Here is a 20,808-nt window from a genome sequence, read left to right on the forward strand (position 1 = left end):
ACTTTCATTTTGTAATTTTTACTTTTATTCTTTTAAAAAATATATATATTATTAGGAAAAAGTTAGCTAGAACTTTTATAGATGATATGAGGTGAAACGAAGTACTACTGTAAGATGTGTTAAAAATCTATAGGTTTGTATTGAATCTTTTTATCTTATTTTATATTTCCTTGTGCTTTTACGGATCCTAAATATAATTAACTACTATGTGGCATGCTAAGTTGGCTGACATCTTCACGAAATCATTATCTGCACCACGGTTCCAAGCGCTTCCAGTCGAGCTCAATGTGGTGTCCTCTTTCTTGAGCTTGAGGGCTGGATAATAACTCAATAGCTGTTGGTCCAAAACATGCAAATAAACAGCATCAAAATAAGGCCCGTGACAACACTAAGCCATCATAATCACAAGGCTCATGGAACTTTACGAGAAAACTCGAACTCCACATGAAGATATTTACGTGCCAGCACAGCAGTCATTCTTATCCACTGCTCAGCTATTTTCCTTTTGTAATGTTTTATTATTATAATTTTTTATGATATTTCGTGTAAAACCCTTGACTGACTAACATAAGTAAAAGGATAATTCTATTCTTATTAACAAAATTTATAAAAATTTTAATAAACAATAAAATGACATTATATAATCGATTTTCTCTTTTATAATTTTAGAATGTTAAAAATTTACCAACTATTTTATATTATATTATTGTTTATTAAAATTTTGATAAAAAAAATTTAGTAGATATAATATTGCCCTAAAATAAAAAATGATGAAACACGGCCCTTTAAGGCCGGTGGGGATGACAAATGCTATTGACGTTAACCGCCGTGATTAGTTTCCACTTTTCACAACTGCGATTGACGTTAAAATCCGAGATTAGTTTCCACTTTCCAGAACCTAAATGGTATGTGGAGGTGAAATGTATACCATCCTTGTCGCAGATTTCACAGTTCGGGATAACAAATAGGAACTGTTCAATAATTTTGAAGAGAGAAAATAATGATGGAATTTCATAAATTGATGGTGACGACTATTGCCACGTTTATGATGTTATTATTTGTACGTCATGATATTTGTGTTTTTAGCTTTTATGACAAAATTAAAGACACATGTGATAGTGCTCTTTCATTAACATTTATTTTTCATAATATATATATATTATATAAATAAATTTTTTTTTTCTGTCCCAAAGGTGCGTTACAAAAAAGTTGGAAGTTTTTGGTTACACACGCTAAAACACTATTTTTAAAATTTTATGAAGTTAGTTTTTGTAACATAAAAAAATTTATTTACGATATTTTGATCCTTTAATTAATACACCAGCCTTTTTTTTTTTTTTTTTTAAATCATACATGCTAGGATAGAACTTTCCTATATACATGATACATCACTTTCTTAAGAAGCATCAAGATTTTGAATTGCTTTTTTTTTTTTTTTTAATAGCAATATTTAATAGAACTTTAAAATCATTGGAACATACAATCTCATGAATATGGATATAAAAAACATACTAATTGAGTTAATCTTTTTTGAAAAATACAAAAGATTATGAGATTAAATTAGAATTTTGATGTCAAATGATGTTAGTTTAACGGGTAAGCCACTTGGATTTAAATTATGAGCATGTCAACGGAATCTATTGCTAAAAACAAAAAATTCAGATGCTATATCTTTTTTTTGTTTTCTGACAATATTACAATATTATTATAATTTAAAGAGGAGAGACGAGCACAGGACCTCAAATATTCCCCAAAAAAATGGCGCATTTTATATTATTTTGATAAAATACTAAACAAATTAGAAATTTAATGGTCATCAATAAAATCTAATGTTATCTCTTTCACAAGAAAATAAAACAAATTTTAGAATTTTGATGATCATGAATGGGACTAGTGCTATCTCTTTCTTTTTTTTTCTTTTTTTTTTTTTGGGATGATGCTACAATATTATTGCAATTTAATTTAAAGAGAAGAGACGAGTAAAGAACCTCAAATATTGCCCAAAAACAAATGGTGCATTTAATATTATTTTGATTTTAAAATATTAAAATTTTAATATGAAAAATTGAATAATTGATGATAACCAATCAAATTGTTATATACGTACACAAATAAAAATTCTCTTGATAGAAAAAATATTTTTTGTTACCACATACGTTGATTTTAATTAACTATATAAAAGATTATCATAGATCAAATCTTTAATAAAAAAAATCAATATGTAATTAATTATAAAAGAAATGCTAGCAGCAGTCATCCCATTCACTCGCCCACTTCTTCATGTAAAACATGTTTTTTACTTTTTCCAAAACTAGGATACAATTTACATAAAAAATTATCCATTAATTTTATAAATTATTATCATATTACTATTGGATCAATTTCTGTATGAGAAACTTTTTTCACTTTTTTTTTCTTTTCTATTTTTTTGTTTCACGTGTATTTTTTAAATGTTATATAACATATCCAATTTGATTACAAAACAGATATTTATTCTATATCTTTAACTAAAACAAAATAGATATTCTAATATAACAAAAACTTTTATTTCACATTTCTTTTTTCAAATGAGTCACTCTTGTTTATTTAACTAACTAAAATTATAATAAATTTATATAATATAATTACAAAACTAATAATGTTCAAAAACTAAAATAATCAATAAAATTTGATAAATTAATAAATATGTATTTTTAATTAATTAAATATGTCAATTATGTATGTTATTTCTTTTTAAATTAGAATCTTTTAATAATTTTTTTAATTAAGGTTTCCTTATTTTCCATTCCTATAAATTTTTTTTTGTTATTAAATTATATTGCATGATGAATCTATTAACAATTTATATTTTTTTACTTTAATTAGAAATAAATGAATAAAATATTATTTTTTTCTATTTTAATTATAAAACAAATTAATATTATTTTATGTCAAAAAATTTTGAAACTGAATTTATATTTTTTAAAAGAAATAAATGGCAGTTTTATAATATATACCTAATTTCATAACTTTTCTTTTAATTAAAATATGTTTTGATTTGTGAAAAATAGAAGAGCGGGCATAGGCGCGGGTGTCCAAACGAAGTGTCAAGTCAACAATAAATTCGTTCAACAAGAAATTCGTACGACTACTGACAAAAATAAACACAAAACTTGAACCAATAAGTGTGACCAAACGGGCCCATTTGTTAAATTTTTATAGATTGATGCTGAAACCAATCTGTAAGTCTTTAATGACATGCAGAATTGGCTTAGATATTTTGGGCGGCTTATCTTCTCGTACAGTTGGAAATTTGCACTTAAAATGGATTATAAACAAAAAGCGTTTTTGTTCAAGTTGACTTGTTATCCACTTTTAAGTGCATTTACTAATTTGTTATACTTTTAATATTACGAGTATACTATGTTCTAATTTGTTATATTTTTAATATTACATTTTTACGATAAAAAATATCTTTATAATATTTTACTATTATATTAATATAACAGTATTTTCAAAATTCTTATTAATAGAGTAAGAATTTTACTCATTTATCATGTTTTATCCCTTTTTACACTCTTATAGTTTTAATTTTTTTATTTTATTTCTAAGAAATTTAAAAATAAATAAAACTACACACGCACAAACATATTTCTTTTAAAATTTTAAATTTTTAAAACATTGGTGCTAGAATCTTCCTCCTCAATTTGTTTTAAAAAAAAAAAAAATCTCAAATACAATTTTAAAAATTAAACTTATCAATATTTAAGCATTTGAAACTATTTAATTTTTAAAAAAAAATTAATTATGAAATTGATTACATTATTTTTATTTATTAATTTGTATTATTTTTTTTAATCTTTAATGAACGGGTAAAAAAAATTTAATTAAAAAAGAATAAATAGGTCTAATTCTAACTTTATTATTAGAAGTTTTAAAAAATATATTACATTGAAAAGAAAGTAAAATATAAGGGATTGTATTGATATTTTCAAAATAAAAATATAATATTTAAAAAATAACAGATTGAAAGGGATTTAAAGTGATGTTTACCCTATTACTAATAATATGTTAGTGCCGATAGTGTGAGCACTAAACAAACACATAGCATTGTAAACGCTGACTACTTGTTTTCAACCACCACACGCAGCGATGGCTTGTTTTTGCCGCATTTTCTTATTTTTTATTTTTTATTTTTTACAGTTTTTGCTGCACTCCTGTTATGTTGAAATAAGAAACAGTTGCAGTATACTACACTAGCTATATATACTAGTCGCCTTGGCAAGCAAAATACATTGGTCTATAATTGGAACACTCAGTTTCGTGCATCTTTTCTATTTGTGTTCCAAATGCAAGTGTTTCTCCCAAAAGAAGTTTGTCATTCTTTGCTGTCTCTTTAAATCCCCTCCGTCTTGCTTCACCATTTGAAGGCAAATTAAATACAACATTACAAGGTTTAAAGTTTCATTATAAGTACGCATTCCTGTTTCTTTAAACTTCGTTTTTCTTACAAAGCATAGTATCTTTTAGATTGACAAAGCTTGCTGAAATTCGTTCTATGCTCTTGCACTTGCAATTGTTGGTTCGGTTTATACCAAAAAAATAAAAATAAAAAAGGAGATGAAAACTCAATTTTTAAACCATTTATATGTACTAGTTACTCATATTCGTGTTTTGATCTCCTTTTCTGCTTGTTTTATGTAACTAAATGCATTAAGTAATAATATGCATCAAAATGCTTTGGGTAACGACTGAGTATGCTCTGTTAAAATTTTTCTTTCCCTTCTATGCGCTACTTTACTAGTGAACTCTGATCCTTAGTCCCTTCTTAATTAATAAAGGAAACAAAGATAAGAAGAAAGAAGCAGCAAAAAAGAAGGAAACTTATAAAATTTTGCATGCTGGTTATTATGAATGTTTTATTAATTTCTTAACCATGTATCATAGGTTGTTGACGGGAAGTGGCACTTTCCTAAGCTATGACTCAATCAATCACAAGGTTAGCATTGTCTATTAATCTTACTACTCTTATTTATAGCATTTGTTTGCAATGAACACTAATGATTTATGCACTCAAATAGAATTGCAATTAGTCAACTAATGGGTTCAATTGGTAAATGAACACCTGAAAGTCATGTAATGAATTTGATACACTAGAGCAGAAGGTTTATTATAAATGATCAAAAAAATTTGCAATTAATATTTATAATAATTAACAAAAAAATCTCTATTTTTGTCACTTTAAATCTATTTCGATTCCTATTTACCTTTAATATAATACAATATAATTTTAAAATATTCTTAAATAAAAAAATTAAAAACAATTATTACTTTTTAAAATAAAGTGAAATTTTATTACTGATCGTACAAAAAGATCTCCATAAAAAATATATACTTATAGTCACCGAACTTATCATTGATATTTATTATATTAAATGGGTAAAAGTTTGTGAACAGGAGCCAACTGCGAATTTTTATCAATTGTTGTTTTGGAGCTTTTATGTGTGCTGATTTTCAATTTTTGTTTGAGGTTTTTTTTTTTTTTTGGGAACTCTATCTGATCCATATATGATGAATGCAAAATATTCAGGAATATTGCTCTGGGAGGGAATTCAGAGAGTTCTGAAGAGAACAAACGTCCTTCTTGGAAAGAAAAATTAAAAGATTTTAAAGAAATTCTGAATCCAGGAGGGAAATATCCTTACAGATGGAAGAATATATTCCTGTGGGCATGTGTTATTGCAGTGTCAACGGATCCATTGTTTTTATACATTCCAACAATAATTGATCACAAAAAATGTGTTGCACCAGACCAAAAAATGGAGATTGTAGCGCTAGTTTGTCGAGCTTTCAGTGATGTATCTTTCATAATCGATATTTATTATCAAATTGTAACTAAATCAGTTATGAGCGAGTCCTTCGAAGTAACCACAATAACGAGAAAGCTTTGGCGATATTCCATCTTAGCTGATGTTCTAGCTGTTCTTCCCCTTACACAGGTAAAATCAATCTTAATATGAATTAATTTCTTCAATTCATAGTTACGATTCCTTTTTTTTTTTTTTTAAATGATGTTTAATATTTTACATAATCAATATTATTATGTATAACCTTTGATTAATGTTTAACTACCAGGTAGGAGTTGTATATTTATTTTTCAAACGGAGTCTCTGGAGACCTATTGTAAATTTTCTTCTTGTTTGCCAATATACAATAAGGATTGTTCGAATGTACCTAGCGTTTAGTGAACTTAAAAGGACCACAGAAGCACTGGGCCTAAAGACTAAAGGTGTACTGAATTTGTTTCTCTATGTTACTTCCAGTCATGTAAGTTCCGAATATATATATATACAGTCCGTTTATGGTGCAGACGGTCCTCATGCGGACTACAGTATTGGTGACGATTTTTTATAGTATTGATAATGATTTTTTAAGAAACCGTCGTTAATACTATGAAAAACCGTCACTAATACTGCGGTCCTCATGCGGACCGTCCTCACCATAAAATTTCCATATATATATATATGTATAAGCTGTTATTATTTTACCTCATTATAATGGCTATTTCAATTATTTATTATTATTATTATTTTTTTTTTTGGTATATATAGATACTTGGAGCGTTTTGGTACTTTATTTCAGTTCAACGACAAGACAACATGCTGGCGAACTGCATGTAGAAAACATCATATAAGCGCTTGTGTTCATGCTAATTTCGAATGCACCGACCATTTATGGGCAAAGCCGGAATTTCTGAATGAATTTTGCCCTGTAGATCCACCTCAAGATCCACCAAATCCAAATGTGTTCAATTTTGGAATATTTACTGATGCCATTCAGCTACGTATTCTCGGTTCAGTTGGCTTTCCAAAAAAGTTTTTCCATTCTTACTGGTGGGGCCTAAAAAATCTCAGGTTTGTTTATTCATCCATAGATAAGCATGTATACAATACAAATCTATAGCATTCACCCAAAAAAAAAAAATATATATATATATATATATATATAGCATTATATGAGAATTCTCACTTAGGAATTACTCTAATTAATATAAAATTATCAAAACCTTCATTATTAGTTTTTGAATTTTTTGAAAGTTGAGATTTGAATCCTTCTTTAATTCTGAATCCATCTTTTCAGTTCTTTCGGTCAAAACTTGAAAACAAGTCCCCACGTCTGGGAAGTCTGCTTCGCGTGTCTTATTACTGTCATTGGCTTGCTTCTGTTTACATATTTAATTGGAAATATTCAGGTTAGTACTACTGAACTAATTATTATTATTATTATTATTTTTTCTGTTTCAATAAAATTTTGTATAATTCCCGGCTTCTAATTTCTCATCAAGCTCAGAAAAGGCTAATCAGGCTCCTGTCCTTGTCCTCATTTTTGATGATCTTAATTCTTGATACTTCTCAATTTGTTATGGACAGACATATATGCAGATGGCCGTCAAAAGATCGGAGGAGATAAGAAAATCTATGAGAAAATCTATGAGGATCAAAGATGAAGAACTCAAGATAATTTTCGGCGACAAACTTCCTCCGAAATTGAAAATAGTTTTAATGGAAAGTATTCAAAATGCAAATGAAAATCATGAAAATATTGATTGGCAAAATGTGTTGGCTTCCTTCAAGGGTCCAACAGGGCCTTTCACCAAAGAGGAGATAGGATTCGTGAGTTCCTTAGCCACCTTTGAACAGCAGCTTTTTTTTTTTTTTTAAATAACTTTCTTATCAGTTAATTATGTGCTTTCATATATCGTCCTTGATTAATTTTCAGCATAACTTGTTCTGAAAAACAGGATTAATTAAGATCTCTATATTGAAGTGAGCTTTAATTATACATATATATATATATATATATATATTAAATTACGTCTAATTCTAAAAATTTTAAGTTGTTAGAATTTGAATTTATTATATATATCAAGTTTTGTTAACAATATATGCATATATGTTGTGGTACAGATGTGTAGGAAGTCTGTTTCCCCAGGATTCGGGAATGAGAAGGAAATTCAAAAACTAAGTGCAGACTTGTGGTTGCACAATAATAACATCCCCAGCTATTTGAAGACTATTATCCGCCTTTATGTGGAATGGAATTTGGAATACAGCAAAGATGTCAATCTGCAGACTGTGCTCTCTGTTCTTCCCCTAAAACATAAAGAGTCTCTCAAGATTTATTTTTGCTTAGCTACCCTAAAGAAAGTAAGGTTTTGTTAATTTTTCCCTTATATTAAATTTGTTATATATGTCCAATTTTGATGTGATTCCGCCCGAGGCCGCTCAACCGATAACCCACTGGGGTGCTGACTCGACACGGATGAAGACTAGGCCAATCACAAGAGCTCAAATTAAGAGATTTAAGGACAACCTGGAAGAATTTATACAGGGGGTAATCAATCTCAACAGAGCTTGTCCATACTTGAAGATACAAAGCCTATTCTAAGCATCCAAGTGGTGGAAGCCGATACGGACCCGGGTGACGGTTTTGGTAAATTTTTGGAGTCCGAGAAGCATGAAATGGTTCCAATGCTTTATGGGTTCAATACATATGCCTAAGAGGTCATGGAATCAAGTTAAAGCAGCCTCAAATGCAATCAAAAAGGGCTTGTACGGACAGCTTCAACAATTTGGCCGAATTTGCTGTATTGCTTGCTGGCTTTATTGTATTTTACTGTATTAGCCTTTTCTAATTTTTCGAAGCATGGGTAACGTGTGGGCATTCATATTCAGTTTATTTGGCATCCTACAAGGCATCTAGAAACTGATTTGGAGCTCAATTTGTTCAAAGATTGGTCAAAGTCAACTTAGTCAAAAAGCTAGTATTATAGTTTCCTAATTTGATTCTACTTTTTATTTTAGGAAATTACCATTACTTTTTAGTTTTTATTTATTTATTTTCTGGAATAATAAGTTTAGGAAAGTTATTATTTTATTATTTTCATTGTAAATTAATTAATTCCTAATTCAAAATAAAGGAATTAATTAATCCAAATTAGATTAGGAAAGGAGTGAGAATTTCGGCCACCATAGAACTCTTTATTGTGTGGCCTGTTTTACCTAGGGTTTTTAGGGTTTACTTTGTTTCTTTCAAAGCCTATTTAAAGGCTTATTTTTCAATATGAATACAACTTTGATTTGATTAAGAAAATACTTGTGAGATTAATTATCTCTTTGTTCTTTGAGAACACCTAAAACACCATTAGAGAATTGGTTGTTTTAGCTTGACTTATCAATAGGTTTTCCATCCCCTATTGTGGCGTCTACATTATACCAAGGTTTCTAACCACAGGTTGGTTAGGGGTTGAGGTCCATTCCATTAGAACTTGAACTTAATTAAAGATCCAGGCTAATATAATACGGGTTTAGGAGCAGGTCGTCCTAGGTTCGTATCAGACAGGGTGTTACAGTTTCATCCAATGGTCATCTATTATTACCACGGACTGTGAGGTCGGGTTTATCCGACGGTTTATTATTATTACCAAGGTGCCGTGAGATTGGTCTCATCCAACGGTTATCTATTATTACCACGGACTGTGAGGTTGGGTTTATCCGACGGTTTATTATTATTGCCACGGTGCCGTGAGGTGGGTATCATCCAATGGTTTATTATTGCCACGGACTGTGAGGTTGGGTACGTCCCGACAGTTATTTATTATTTCCATGACACCGTTCATATATTGAGGGTCGTGAGGTGGGTGTATCCCACGGTTTGTATATTTGTACATCGTATGGTACATCGTATATGTTTGTATATATTGTTGATTTACAAATATTGTGGTGATTTCTGCATTTTCATATTTATTTGGTGGAACTGTATTTATTATAGTGTATGCTCAAATGTTTGTATTTTGATTTGAGACATTTCATAATATTACAATGATCGTTCATTCATATTTTTGAGCATCAGTTTTTATGATATTAATTGGGGTACAAGTTTGGGTTTTGGTGAAATGATTTTAAACGGGGAACTTTTCAAAAGAGTGGAACGAGAGGTCTTGAGAGAAAGATTTTTCAGAAGTAAATCATTACTTTTCTATTATATTATTTCTATTATACTACGCCACTCATTGAGATTTTTTATATGATGTTTTATTGTTTTAAATTCATTCCCCTAGGCCCAGGCAGCTAGTAGCAATCTACCTCGCGCACAGCTTACCGCTTGTTTCCTTCCACTACAGCAGCCGTATTTATCCTTTCTTTACCTATTGTTATCTTCTGGACTTATTTATTACTTATTTATACTCATAGACCTTGTTGACACTCTTAGAATGCTCCGATTTTAAATATGGAACTCAGTAGAAACCATAGTACTCATGTGTGTTGTTATGGCCTGTAGTACAGTAGGCCGATTGTGGACTTATTTATATATATATTTATATATTTGAGGTATTAATGTTAATGCGGGTGTTGATTATCTATGTTGTAAGGTAAGGTTCCATTGAATATTTTCTAGAAATTGTCCAGTGGGACTTCACTAGGCGGGATCACCTAGGAGGTCCTGAAAGGGTTCACGGGGCGGGTCCTGTCATATATATATAGATATATATTTGCTACAGTAGATGCATGTCTCCCACCTTAATATAAACGTTTAATATGAGGCAATATATAGCAGGACGTAAGCGTTAATAATTTTAGTAAAATTATATATATATATATATATACACCTTTTAATTCTTAATAAAATATCTTCCTTAATTAATTAATTAAGTACATTTTTTAGGCTAGCTAATTAATTTGTTCTTGTGCCTGATCTCCACTCTGGCACAGAGTGGACAATGGGAATTGATGGAGAGCATTTCGTTTTGTTGTGGGCAGACATATATGCAGTTGGCCACGGAAAAATCAGAGGAAATAAGACAGACCATGTTATCAAAAGAACAAGAAATCGAAATGATGTACCATGACAAGCTGAGAGATTATACAAAAATAGCGTTAGTGCAACATATTCAAGAGGCAGATGAAAATAAAAAATGTTGATTTGAACATTTGTTGGATTCTTTGCCGAATCAAACACAGGATGAAAAGAAAAAGAAGGCTGAGCTATAATTGGTGAGAATTTTTTACTATATATGCTTTGCGTTGATAAAAGTTAGGTCGGTCGATTAATTAGTTTATAATTATGTGCTTTGCATGCTTTCCTTTGATTGAGTTTCAGTACAAATTGTTAGTGAGATCAATCCCAACAGGATGTGCCAAAAATGAATAGAGTGAGGACGTAAGCGGAGAACAATATGTTTGTTCTGATATGTTCATGCATTAGGATATATATATATATATATATGAACTGAGGTGAGGTTATAATTATATGTACTGTCGAACAGGTATGTAGGAAGTTGATAAACACAGGATCCAGAAGAAAGGAACATGAAATGCAATTGAAAATGCTAAGAACAAGGTTGTGGATGAAAGAAAATAACATCCCAGAAGATATGAAGCCTACTCTCCTGCAACATGTACGATGCAGATTGGAAGACAACAAAGATATCGATCTGAGGAATATGCTCTCGATTCTTCCCCGTGAAGATAAGAATACGCTTAAGAAGCATTTTTGTTTAGCTTCCATAAAGAAAGTAAGTTCCTTTATTTGCCTCTTCTAGATAAGCTTTTACCAATAAGTAGATTAACATTATCTCACAAGTAGAAGAAAGGGAAAGTTTTGACAGATTAGCCTCTTGTAAGTTGCAAGGTCCCTTGCTAAGTTATTTGATGTGCTATAGCCTCCAAGTTTTGATGAGCCTTAAGAGACTGTTTAACATAAATATATATATATATTTGCTGTAAAACACGCCTGTCCCCTTCTATAATTTGGGAGCCTAATGGCACGATATATGTTGTGAAAAGTGTCCATAAAGTAACGAGAAGTGTCTGTAAAGCAATATATTGTCTGATGTTAAACTCCACATGATAGAAAGAGCCAAATATATTTTATAGCAAATTTATATATATATATATATACAAGTCCAACTCATAATATTATACTAAAGTATTTAATTAATTGTTAAATTTGTTTAGGTTTTGTTTCTAGTACATGAGATTGAGATTAAGATTAGGATTGAGATAAAAAAAGCCACTATCCCATTTGCCATGTGAGCAGCTAATAAGATTAAAAACCTTAGGCCCACGTAATAATCTCCTTTATATGGATTAAATAATCCCATGACAAGGGATGGGATAAAACTTATCCGCTGAATTTGCCTTTTTTTTTGGGGGGTTATTTTTGAAATCTTTGTTTTATTTTTTCATATTCTTTTCGATATCTTTTAATCTTTGTTTCTTATCAGTTTTTTTCCCCCTTCTTTTTCTGTTCCATTTTCTTCCTTTCTTATTATTATTTTTTTTATTTTTTATCATCCTTTTTGTTCTTTTGTTTCTGATATTATCTTCCTTTTTCTTTGTTTCTTTCCTTTTATTTGATCTTTGCTTATCTTTTTTTTTTTTTGAATCTTTGTTTTTTAATTTTTTCTTTTTTAATCTTTGTTTATTCTTTTTTATTATTATTATTGCATCGGTTGTAGTTTCAGTTTTTTCTTTTCTTATCTTTCAATTTCTTTCTTTTTTTCCTTTATCTCTTAGTTTTCTCTTTATTTATTTTTATTTTTGTTCCTCCAGTTCTCTCTCTCTCTCTCTCTTTATTGATGTTTCAGAATAATATATGTACTATTGGTAACTGATATGTGCAATATTGCTAACAGATATTAATATTTTATAAATTAATTAGATGAACATTTATTAAAAAAAATTTAGATAAAGGACTTATGACAGGACCCGTCCCGGGAACCCTCCCAGGACCTCCCGGGTGATCCCGCCTAGTGAAGTCCCATTGGACAATCCCTAAAAAAATCCAATGGTACCTCATCTTAAAAACGTAGATAATCAAACACCAGCATTAACATTAATACCTCTATATATATATATATATAAATAAGTCCACAACCGGCCTACTGTACTACAGGCCATAACTACACACTTGAGTACCATGGTCTCTACTGAGTCCCATAATTAAAATCAGAGCATTCTAAGAGTGTCAACAAAGTCTATGAGTACTAATAAATAATAAATAAGTCCAGAAGATAACAATAGGTGAAGAAAGGATAAATACGGCTGCTGTAGTGGAAGGAAACAAGCGATAAGCTATGTGCGAGGTAGAGTGCTACTAGCTGCCTGGGCCTAGAGGAACGAATTTAAAACAATAAAATGTGAGATAAAGAAATATCAGTGAGTGGCATAGTATAATAGAAAAATAATGATTTATTTCTGAAAAATCTTTCTCTCAGGACCTCTCATTCCACTCGTTGAAAAGTTCCCCGTTTAAAAATCAATTCACAAAACCCAAACTTGTACCCCAATTAATATCATAAAAATCAATGCTCAAAAGTATGAATGAACGATCATTGTAATATTATGAAATGTCTCAAATCCAGTATAAACATTTGAGCATAAACTATAATAAATACAGTTCCACCAAATAAATATGAAAATGCAGAAATCACCACAATTTGTAAATCAACAATATATACAAACATATACAATGTACCATACGATGTACCAATATACATGTCAGGACCCGTCCAAAGTTCCCCACCGGAACCCTAGACAAGCCCTGATCCCAGGGAAACCCTACCGGACCCTTCTGTGGAAGATCCGGCAGAACCTCCCCTAAGGGATGGACTTACCACAAAATTTCCTGCACTGAAAACACACTTCTATAATTGTTCCCTTATTCCTCCCACAGTACTACGAACTGGTTCCACAAATTTCAGCACTCCAAAATAAAAATACAGTAATCCAGTGCAATACAAATACATAAGTGTCCCATACAGTATACAGAGCTTTATGAAGTACTACAAAATATAGAATACAGCAAAAGTGAAAGAAATATTACAACTGCAGTAAAAGAAGAACAAGGTACTGCACGAACAAATACAGCGAGGAAGATCAAGTCCGCTCCGAGTGAACACCGACAACCTGGTACCTAGAGGAACGGAATTTAAGAGTGTGAGATGCTAATCATCTCAGTGAGCGACCCTACTACTCTACACTATCATACCACGGTAATAGGTATATAAATAATAATTATTTGGAAATAATAATTTCTCTCAAAACCCTTACAATTCTCTCAGTTGGAAAGGTTCCCCTTTTAAAACATTTTCACAAAACCCTTTATTCATATTTCCCGAAAACCAAGACATCAATTAAATACCAGAAGCGGTAACAATTATATTTTTAATTCTAATTCAGTTTCCAAACATTTTATTTTTAAAACACAGTTCTGAAAATCATTTGATGCACCCACTATATACCAGTGGTGCCAACAGTACCCAGCGTCCCAAGGTACCGCCAGACAGGAGGTTATAGAGAGAAACCGGCATACGGTCGCGTGGCGTCCCACTGCGCCGTTGCTAACCTGGTGTCCCGGCCAAAGGGGGGTGGCCGCCCTCTCCGATGGCATCCACAGGACACCCTCATAATATCACCTGCGCGCTACTCACACCCACCTGCGCGCTAATCATATCCGTGTGCACAATATCCATATCACATATACCATATCACATAATCAGAACACCAGTACGTGCACGGTGCATCTAAAAATCATAAAATCCACAATTTAAATTATAAAACAAATTTCACATTTTTCATAAACATAGCGGGCATAATCCATCCGCTTGAACCGGGAAATTCTCCACAATTTCCTTATAATTAATACCATAAATCCCATGATTTTCAAATCCACCAACTTCCAAATCTATCAATTCAAATATCCACATTTTCCCAATAGCATAAATAATTTCTCGAAATATCATAATCAAATCTCATAATATTCTATGGGCATATTTTATAAAAATTGAAATCACCAATATAACCAAATATTTTCTTTGAAATATTTGAAAATCAAATCATGCCCAATTTACCATTAAAACCACACCAATTTCAAAATCCTCAAAACCATAAAATAATTCCACACGGCATAATTTTGTAGAATTCGCATTTTCTTAAATCCAATAAATTCATAAATAATTCTACAATAAATCCAATAAATATTTGGCACATAGAAATTAAATTCCAAATATTTAATTCACACATAATATATTCATCAATTAAATTCCCCAAATTAATTTGAAGGTGGGTCACTCACCTTGTGCACGTATCTCAATCAAGATCCTCCGCAGGATCGACTCCGCTACTTGCACGTGCACCTAAAACATCCACAGTACCAAAACCACAAATATTAATATTTTATTCGGGTAATCCCCAAATGGGTACCCGGGGAGCGAACACCAAACGATAACTAAAATTTACGAATTATATACCGAATCGAAGCTCGAGTGATGCTAATCACAGATCCGGTCTTAATTTCCAATGATCGTACCCGACGGGGTCGGAATTTTATCGGGAGGCTTTTCGGGTTTCGGCTCCGCAATTCTCCCAAACCGTCGCGAATTGGTGGAAACGGAAGTCGGATTTGGGTTCAGGAGGTCGAACACTGCGGACTGGAGCTGGCCGGAATTTTCGGGGTACTCGCCGGAACAGTAATTTCCGGCGGGCCGCCACGTCACCGGCAACCGTCGCCGGAACAGTAATTTCCGACGGTGGCCGTTTGCTGTGAAATTTTGCAGATTTGTAGATCGTGAGGAGAGCAATCCAACGGGACCGACGGTGAGCAAAACGGAGGTCGGACGGCGGAGAAATCACCGTTTGAAGATTTTCGACCCCTCGCCGGAAAACGCTCCGATCCCGGCGCGTCGGTGGTCCGATGGCCGTGATTTTTGGTGGGTAGGCCGGACTTGAGGAGAGGATGCTGGGTGTATGGCGCGTGTACTGTATATTGGCCGGAATAGTGCCGATTCGCGGTGGCCGGCGGTGGAGGGGAAAAATCGCCGCCAAACTTCGGACGTCCGATCCGGGCGCGTCCGGCGGCCGTTCGCCGTGAAATTTGGAGGTTTTGCCGGAAATGAGGTGGGCAAGCTTTCTGTCCGGCGCGTGTACAGTAACTCGGCCGGAACAGTGGCAAAATCCGGTGGCCGGCGGTGGCTCTCTCTCTCTCTCTTTCTCTCTCCTCTCTCTCTTTCTCTCTCTTCTCTCTCTTTCTCTCTCTTCCCCGAGAGTTTTTCAAAATTAAAACCCTGCGTGACACTGTTCATGCCACGTGGACCAATCAGAAACTGACACGTGGCGTTTCACTGTTCACGACCCAAAAACATTAAAATAATACGGTATCCGGTAAACTTCAAACGTCCATAACTTTTTAACCGGATGTCCGATTTAAGCGTGCCGCTAGTCTATGAACTTGTATCGACGAGTACTTTACAACCATACAAGAGTCAACTCACAATTACATCACAAGAAAAAGTCAACTCCCAGCACCTTTTAGACAGTTTACACTTCAACTTGTTTTGCCCATAACTTTCAAACCGTAGCTCCGTTTTCGATGTGCTACTAGTCTACGAACTCAGGGCGTCATGCACTTCGCCACGGTACCCTGGTCAACTCGAAATTCCCACCGAGTCAAAAAGTCAACTTTTGACCCCTTCGGTCAACGGTCAACCTCGGTCAACGTGCACGGATTCCGGTGCGATTCGGGACGGGGTGTTACAGCCTTCCCCCCTTACAAAAATTTCGTCCTCGAAATTTCCGCACGTCACTGGAACAGATACGGGTACTGCTCACGCATCTGTGCTTCGGGTTCCCACGTTGCTTCCTCGACCAAGTGGTTCCGCCATAAGACCTTAACTAGAGGAATAGTCTTGTTGCGTAGCGTGCGTTCCTCGCGATCCAAAATCTGTACTGGCTGCTCCACATACGAAAGATCTTCCCTTATCTCTATATCCGGACTCTCGAGTACGTGCGAAGGGTCTGCAATATACTTCCGTAGCATCGACACATGAAACACGTTGTGTACTCGAGCTAGCTCTTCCGGTAATGCCAACCTATACGCCACCGGGCCAATCCTCTCCGTAACCTCATAAGGCCCAATATAACGAGGACCCAACTTACCTCGTCGTCCAAAACGTACTACTCCTTTCCATGGAGATAGTTTTAGGAATACCCAATCTCCTACCTCGAATTCCAAATCCTTTCTACGCACATCGGCGTAACTCTTCTGTCTATCTTGGGCAACCTTCAATCGATCCCTAACGATCTTCACCTTGTCCAAGGTCATCCTTAAATACTCAGATCCGACCGCATTAGTTGTTGCAAGGAGCCTCTCTTCTCCTACCTCACTCCAACACAAAGGTGTCCGACACTGCCTCCCATATAAAGCTTCATACGGGGACATTCCAGTACTCGCTTGATAACTGTTGTTGTAGACAAACTCTATCAGTGGCAGTTGTTCATCCCAGCTACCGCTAAATTGCATAATGCAAGACCTTAGCATGTCTTCTAATGTCTGGATTGTGCGCTCTGCTTGTCCATCAGATTGTGGGTGAAAAGCGGTGCTGTAGTTAAGTCTTGCTCCTAGTGCATCAGCCAACTTCCGCCATAGTCGTGAAGTAAAGCGCGGATCTCGATCGGAGACGATGGCTAACGGTACTCCATGAAGACTTACAATGCGTTGCACGAACAACTGGGCTAACTTCTCGGGCGAAAAACGTTCTCGTACCGGTAGGAAGTGTGCCGACTTGGTGAGACGATCAATGATTACCCAAATGCCGTCGTACCTTCTAGGTGTGGAAGGAAGCTTGAATACGAAGTCCATGTTGAGTTCTTCCCACTTCCACACGGGAATCGGTAAAGGTTGGAGTAGTCCCGAAGGCTTCTGTCTTTCTGCTTTCACTTGTTGACAAATCAAACACTTTGATACAAAGTCTGCCACTTCTCTCTTCATACCAATCCACCAATAATACTTAACAAGCGTCCGATACATCTTGGTACTCCCAGGATGCATCGCATACATCGAGCTATGCGCCTCCTCCAAAATCTCCTTCTTGAGTCCTGGGATATCCGGAACGCAAAGTCGTCCTTTATACACGAGGGCTCCATCCCTCCTTATGGAAAATTCCGGATCAAGACCTTCTTGTACCTTGCCCTTAATTGTCCTCAACTTAGGATCTTCCATTTGGGTCTCTACTATACGATCCACCAACACCGGTCGTACCTGGAAGCTAGCCATGAGAACTCCTGAAGGATGCATATGCATTAACACCCCCATCTTCTTCAACTCCACCATGAGAGGTAGTTGGATGACTTGGATGTGAGCAAGGGATCCAGTAGCCTTCCTACTCAAAGCATCTGCCACTACATTCGCCTTACCCGGGTGATAGTCAATCACACAGTCATAATCCTTTAACAACTCCATCCATCGCCTTTGCCTCATATTTAACTCCTTCTGAGTGAAAATATACTTGAGGCTCTTGTGGTCGGTATAGATTTGGCACGTGGCCCCATACAAGTAGTGCCTCCACTTCTTTAGAGCAAAGACTACCGCCGCCAATTCTAAGTCGTGCGTAGGGTAATTCTGTTCGTGCTGCTTCAATTGCCGAGATGCATACGCTACCACCCTTTGATTCTGCATTAGCACGCAACCCAACCCTTGATGGGATGCATCACAATAAACTTCAAAACCTTCATTCCCATCAGGTAAAGTTAAAACAGGTGCGGATGTCAACTTTTGCTTCAACTCCTGAAAACTCTGTTCACACCTGTCCGTCCAACTAAGTTCAACATTCTTTCGGGTCAATCTATGAAGCGGCCCGGCAATCCTTGAAAACCCTTCAATAAAACGACGGTAGTAACCCGCTAATCCAAGAAAACTTCGTACCTCCCTCACAGTGGTAGGGCGCTCCCAACTCAACACTGCCTTTACCTTATCAGGGTCCACATAGATACCTTCTGCCGACACGATATGTCCGAGAAAACCCACTTGATTCAACCAGAATTCACACTTGTCGAATTTAGCATATAGCTGATGCTGCCTTAGAGTTTGGAGCACTCTCTTCAAATGCCTCACGTGCTCTTCTTGGCTCCTTGAATAGATCAGAATGTCATCGATAAATACAATGACAAAATGATCCAAGTACGGACGAAACACCCTATTCATCAAGTCCATGAAAGCTGCTGGGGCATTGGTGAGTCCGAACGACATCACTAGGAATTCATAATGTCCGTACCTCGTCCTAAAGGCAGTCTTAGGAATGTCCGACTCTCGGATCCTTAACTGATGGTATCCCGACCTCAAGTCGATCTTGGAGAACACCTTGGCACCTTGGAGTTGGTCGAATAGATCATCTATCCTTGGCAACGGATAGCGATTAGGAATGGTGACCTTATTAAGTTGTCGGTAGTCTATACACAGCCTTAGACTACCATCCTTTTTCTTTACAAACAAAACTGGGGCTCCCCACGGCGATATACTTGGTCTAATAAACCCCTTATCTACCAAATCTTGCAACTGGACCTTTAGCTCCCTTAACTCCGCTGGAGCCATCCGATACGGTGGTAGAGAAATAGGCACGGTGCCTGGAATCAATTCAATGGGAAAGTCAACTTCCCTTTCCGGAGGCAATCCTGGTAACTCCTCAGGAAACACGTCCAAGAAATCCCTCACAACGGGCATGTCTTCCAACCTGACCCCACTTACTCGGGTATCTATCACATGAGCCAAATACCCCTGGCAACCTTTATTCAGTAGCTTCTTGGCGGTAAGGGTAGATATCAACCTCGGTAAGGGCCTTCCAACTCCTCCACGGAATACTACTTCTGGCAACCCTGGCCTCCTGAATGTAACTTCCTTGCTGAAACAGTCTACAGATGCATGGTTCCTTGCCAACCAATCCATGCCCAAAATTACATCAAGTCCGGACAGATCCAACAGGATCAAGTCCGCCTCCATCACTTGATCTTCGATGCAGAAGAAACATTCCTTGATTAACTGGCTAGGCCACAAGGATTCTCCTGCAGGAGTGGCTATCTCTACTAGACATTCTAAAGGAGTAGGGGTCATACCGACCCGAGTGACGAATTCCTTGGAGATGAATGAATGTGTTGCTCCCGGGTCTATAAGTACTAATGCATCATTACCGAATATATTCAACGTACCTGCCACGACGTCCGGTGTAGCTAGGGCCTCCTGCTGCGTCATCGCAAACACTCGACCCTGCCCTGTCTGCTGGGGCCTCCGTCCTCTACCCCTGCTCGGTCCAACAGGCTGTGGGACTGATCCCGATGAACCTCCTACTGCATAACTCCCTCGGGAACTCTGACCCCGCGATCCACTGGCCTGATGTGATGGTGGGCTCGCCCCTAACACTCCCACCTCTCCATAAGGGCAATTTCTCTTAATATGTCCCGCCTGTCCACACTGAAAGCACACACCCTCAAACTGGAAAATCCCATGGTGTGCTCTATTGCAACGTCTGCAGAATGGCTTGGGGCTAAACCCAGAGTGCTGATATGAGCTCGTGCCGCCGCTGATGGAATGGCGCGCTGGTTGGGGCATACGATAGCCGCCTCTCCTCTGAAATCTGCCTCGAGGGCTGAACCCAGCACTGTCTGAGCCTGAACTATGACTCTTCTTAGATGCCCCCTGTCGAGGTACCCCGCTGTACGAACCTTCGAACGGTCTGCGCCTCGAGGGTCTGTGTATCTCCGCCTGTCTCTCTAGCTCGAGCGCTGCATCCCTGGCGGACTGATAGGTGGGGTGTACTGACCCAGAAAGGGTGTAGCCGATGCTCTCGTTCAACCCGTCTATGAACCTCACCTTCTTCGCGTGATCGTCGGGAATCAAGTGCATGCAGAACTCTGACAGCTCTCGGAACCTCCTCTCGTACTCTGTCACCGTCATGTTTCCCTGGCGCAGTCCCTCGAACTCTCTCCTTCTCGCCTCACG

General features: G+C 35.8%; 1 protein-coding gene across 1 annotated transcript; it reads left to right on the top strand.

The window, feature by feature from the left end:
* The first annotated feature begins 6,605 nt into the window (after nt 1-6,605).
* Nucleotides 6,606-8,794, top strand: LOC132799167 (uncharacterized). The gene is made up of 4 exons (XM_048470859.2): nt 6,606-6,893; nt 7,120-7,231; nt 7,410-7,652; nt 7,947-8,794. Exons 3-4 carry the CDS (start codon nt 7,416-7,418, stop codon nt 8,199-8,201), a joined length of 492 nt encoding a protein of 163 aa, XP_048326816.2. The 5' UTR covers nt 6,606-6,893; nt 7,120-7,231; nt 7,410-7,415; the 3' UTR covers nt 8,202-8,794.
* The last annotated feature ends 12,014 nt before the right edge of the window (nt 8,795-20,808 follow it).

The sequence above is a fragment of the Ziziphus jujuba genome, chromosome 8 (assembly GCF_031755915.1).
Source record: "Ziziphus jujuba cultivar Dongzao chromosome 8, ASM3175591v1".
NCBI classification, from domain to species: Eukaryota; Viridiplantae; Streptophyta; class Magnoliopsida; order Rosales; family Rhamnaceae; genus Ziziphus; species Ziziphus jujuba.